This window comes from Ipomoea triloba, chromosome 14, assembly GCF_003576645.1.
Source record: "Ipomoea triloba cultivar NCNSP0323 chromosome 14, ASM357664v1".
NCBI classification, from domain to species: Eukaryota; Viridiplantae; Streptophyta; class Magnoliopsida; order Solanales; family Convolvulaceae; genus Ipomoea; species Ipomoea triloba.
In genome coordinates, this window is record NC_044929.1 from 16,398,776 (window position 1) to 16,403,671 (window position 4,896).

A 4,896-nucleotide genomic window follows, 5' to 3' on the forward strand; every position below is an offset into this window, starting at 1 on the left:
GTCATTGAGCAAGTGCAAGGAGGCCCCTACAGACTGCACCATCTACCTGATCTTGACTTTCTATTTTACTTGGATCATGTGTTTGACTACTATCCTCCACCACCACCATTACCTTTTCTACCTCTGCCCAATTGTTTACCACCACTGGACCATGCAAGGTTTATGTGAGAAACCTTCTCATCTTCAAGCTCTAATCTCGGCAGCTGGGATCCACTCGTGTCCACCCAACCAGGAAAAGCATCTGAACCAGGATAGGCGCCATCACCACCACATAGCATGTTAGAAGCAAGTTGAAGCACTGCATATTCCACCAATGGGAAGTAGAATATATGTGAAAATTGTTTGTATTAGTGTGAATTCTGTTTTGGTTTAGGGTTTAGGGCAACAATTTGGCAGTCTATCTATGTATGTTTTGGCAGGTTATCTATGAAAAATGTTTGTGTTTGTGTTAATTGCAGAAAGAATTCGCTGTGGATGATTCTTCGCCGGAGTTTCCTTTGGGAATCGTTGGAGCATTTCAAGCAGTAAGATGAAAAAATGACTGGTATGTGTGCTTTGTAAATTCCATGTCAACAAGTTTATTTTTAGTTAAATTACACGTTAGCTTTTTGGACTGGCTACCTACGGAAGACTTGTAAAAAATGCTTAGTGTATAAAGAATGGACGGTACCACAAGATTGTTATTATCTTGATAAGCCTATAAACACCTCTCAAATCACATGAGAGAACACAAAATGCCTTAGCATTTTCTAATTTTCATTCAACTTCATAATCTCTATATCTCTCTCCAAGATGATGTTTAGCCTCCTTTTTATAAGACTATTTACAAGGCAAGGTAAGGAATGACATTCATCACTCCTATACATGTAACACCAAAATATAGAAAACAAAAAGTCACATATTAAATTCAACATAAATACATTTTAATTCACTAAAATAACTAGGTTTATTATATATGTTTTAATGATGATCAGGTTCCATGGGACTTCTAGGACATTCTCTTTCATATTTTTGGACAAACATAATGATCTTTTAAATTGCTCTAGTCATGTCCTCATCAGTGGTTTAGGTTCAGAGAGAAATCACGCTTAGGATCACGTGTGTGACACGTGTGATTTGCTCCTGCTTCTGTGCTTAGGGGTGGGCGTTATTCGGATTATCCGAACTGATACCCGAAATCCGAACCGAAATTTGGAGTTTGGATACACCCAATTAATTTTCAGTTCGGATATTTTTAAATATGGTATATCCGAAATTAATTTCAGTTCGGATATCGAGTTTTATTTTTGTACCCAAACCCCGACCCGAAACCCGATATATATATATATATATATATATATATATATATATATATATATATATATATATATATATATATAATGCTTACACATTACGCATGTTCCCAGAATCCCAGTTCCCAAAAGGCAAAAGCAATTGAATCTTAATTAATAATTATAATTGAGGTTTTTATTTCTTGTAGAAGTCTAAGAGATGTCTGATGCAGTGATGCTCTGTTATCCACTTCTTCCACTTCTCAAGTTTTTGATTTCTTACTTTCTCAATTTCTCTAGAGACAGCGAGATGCAGTCAGGTTGCTTCAATTCCTTATCCCCTTCAAATTTTCAAAGAATAAAAGGCCAAAGCCATGGCTTCTCAAGTCTCAACTACTCCCAAATCCTAATCTCCCATTGTTTTAAAATCCAAAGCTTCTCAACCTTTCAGTCCTTTCTCAAACAGTTCTCAAGTTTCTCAGTTCTCACATATTATTTTATTCTGTTTATTCCCCAATTTCTGAAAGCCGACCATATTGTTGTCAACGGCAAAGGCCAAAGCAAGTGAAGAAGGCCGGCAATCAGTAGTAACTCCATAACCAGGTCAGTCTTTATAAATTTACATGTTTTTCTCTCTTAAATTTACTGTCAACCATTAGAAATAAACATATTTGTTTCGTTTCTTTTTCACAAATCACAATGAAGAAATCTGTTTCTTTGTTTGATGTAATTGAAAATTTCCTGTATACTAATGCATTTCAGTTTCTTTATTTATTTATTTTTTTTTTTTGCAGATGGAAGATAACAACCAAATAGAAATGCCAAGCGATCCTAAGAATACAGAGATTAGTACGGGTCCTTCTGGAGTAACAAATGAACCGAATGCTTGCATTGAAGAAGCTGGAGGGAAAAAGAGAAAACGTATGGAAGACAGGTCAGATGTTTGGAAACATTATGCTAAGTTTATTGAAGACAGGTCAGATGTTTGGAAACATTATGCTAAGTTTATTGATAAGGGTAGTGGTAAACAACGTGCAACTTGTAATTACTGCAAAAAAGATTATGCTGCTAAAACAAAAAAACATGGAACTAGTAACTTGTGGAATCATTTGAAGGATTGCAAATCATATAATATTGATTCTACTCAAACTCATTTTTTTCCTATAAAACACAGTTTGAATGGTGAAACTGAGAAGGGTGATATTAGGGATATGAAAACTTGGAAGTTTGATAATGAAGTTGCTAGGAAAGGATTGGCTCATATGATTGTTATTGATGAACTCCCATTTTGCTTTGTTGAAAAAGATGGTTTTCGGACTTATATTGATCTTATAACACCTCCTGGATATCAACTTCCTTCAAGAAGAACTGTCACTAAAGATATTTTTGAATTGTATATAGAATTGAGGTGTAAGTTAAAAAATGTGCTTAATGTGTCAAAACAACGAGTGTCTCTTACAACTGACACTTGGACTTCTATTCAAAGAGTGTCTTACATGTGTATTACAGCTCATTGGATTGATGCAAATTGGAAGTTAAATAAAAGGGTAATAAATTTTTGTCCAATTGAAAGTCACAAAGGATATGATATTGGTGATGTAATTATGAGGTGTTTGGTTGATAGGGGTTTAGATAAGTTATTTTGTGTCACCGTTGATAATGCAACTTCTAATGATAATGTCATTAAGAGTTTGAAAAATGTGCTGAAGAATTGGGGGACTAATATAATGAATGGTGACCTCCTTCACATGAGATGTTTTGCACATATTATTAACTTGGTTGTTTCAGAGGGTTTGAAAGAGGTAAATGACTCTATAAATGCTGTTAGGGCTGCTGTAAAATATGTTAGACAGTCTCCGGCAAGGTTGAAAAAATTTAAAGATTGTGCAGTTTTTGCTAAAGTTGAATGCACAAAAGCTCTTTGTTTAGATGTCAGAACAAGGTGGAATAGTGTGTATTTGATGTTAGATGTTGCGGAGAAGTATGAGAGAGTGTTTGAAAGATATGAGATTGAAGATCCTAATTATATTAAGGAGTTAACATCTGGTGTTAGTCAATATGAAGATGAAGCTTCATCAAGAACTCCTAATGAAAAGGATTGGGAGGTTGTTAGAAGAATGGTAAAATTTTTGAGCCACTTTTATCGGCTTACAGTGAAAGTTTCTGGAAGTAAATATGTGACTGCAAACACATTCTTACGTGATATTGCGACACTTCATGCAAAGATAAATCAGTGCAGGGATTCCACAGATATTGATTTGGCTCTAATGGCAATTGGGATGAAATCTAAGTTTGATAAGTATTTGGGAGATCCTGAAAAAATGAATAAAGTTATATTTCTTGCAGCTATAGTAGATCCAACTCAAAAGCTTTCATATGTGAAGTATGTATGCGCTAAGTTGTACGGAGAGCAAAAAGGAAAGCAACTGATAGCAAAAATTACGGAAGCTTTGTGTAATATTTTTAGTGAATATGAGGCAAGAAGTTCTATTCAAGTTCTTGCAACAAACAAATCTGCCCCTACTGTTGTGGATTTTCATATTTCAAGTGCTGAAGATGATCAAAATGACATGAGTGATTTTATTCAGTGGCATGCTAATGAAAGTGGTTCTCCTTCAAATAAAACTGAGTTAGACAAGTATTTAGATGAAGCTCTTGAGCCTTTGAGTGATAAATTTGACATACTTGCTTGGTGGAAGGTGAATGAACCTAGGTTTCCCACTTTGTCACAAATGGCACGCGACTTGCTTGGAGTACCAATTTCTACTGTTGCTTCGGAGTCTACATTTAGCACTAGTGGTCGTATACTTGATGCTTTTCGCAGCAGTTTAACACCAAGAATGGTTCAAGCAGTGATATGTGCCCAAGATTGGTTACGTTCCCAATCAAAAGATGTAAGTGTTGAGGAAGACATTGCAATCCTTGAAGAGATAGAGAAAGGTAAACATCTTATACTTTTTCAATTTTGAATATTTTGAATATTACATATTGACTTGTTCTCTGCCTAAGTCTCTCTGCCCCCTTCTTGTTTTTTTTTTTTTTTCAATTATTAATATTTAATTTTACTGTGTTAGGTTTTGAAAGCAAACACATGGATTCAAATTCAGCTCTTGAATGCTAAGAATGATTTGACTAGCCACTCTGATCCACAAGCAGACAAACATTAAATTGGTATGTATAATATATTGAATTCTTAATCTTAATGCCAAAGAACAATATGTTATTAACTAATGCTATTATATTTATTTTTTGCAGAAATTTATGAGCAGGAAACTTGATGATTTGGAATCATGGAGATAATTGAAAAAAAAAAAAGTCTAAAAGAGACATTAGATTTTGATTTGTTTTATCTAATATTTTGTTGCATTTTCATTCATTTATGCTTGTTATGGAATTGATTATCTTTATTATTTTAGACTACTTTGACTTTTGGTAATTTGTTCAATGGCAAAATATTGTTATTTAAGTTTGAAACAAAACTGATGATATATGTATTTCTTATTTCTTTTGATCTTTTGTTAGCTTACTTAGCTATTTTATCTCTCAATAAAGTATTATACAGAGTATCATTTTTTTTGGGTGTACCCAATTAAACCCGAAATGTTTTCACCCAAACCGAACATAT

The 4,896-nt window shown here is 34.0% G+C and overlaps 1 protein-coding gene across 1 annotated transcript; it reads left to right on the forward strand.

Moving 5' to 3' along the window:
- Positions 1-313: 313 nt before the first annotated feature.
- Positions 314-4,549, forward strand: LOC116004030 (zinc finger BED domain-containing protein RICESLEEPER 2-like). The gene is made up of 4 exons (XM_031243971.1): positions 314-340; positions 459-524; positions 2,066-4,211; positions 4,527-4,549. Exons 1-4 carry the CDS (start codon positions 314-316, stop codon positions 4,547-4,549), a joined length of 2,262 nt encoding a protein of 753 aa, XP_031099831.1.
- The last annotated feature ends 347 nt before the right edge of the window (positions 4,550-4,896 follow it).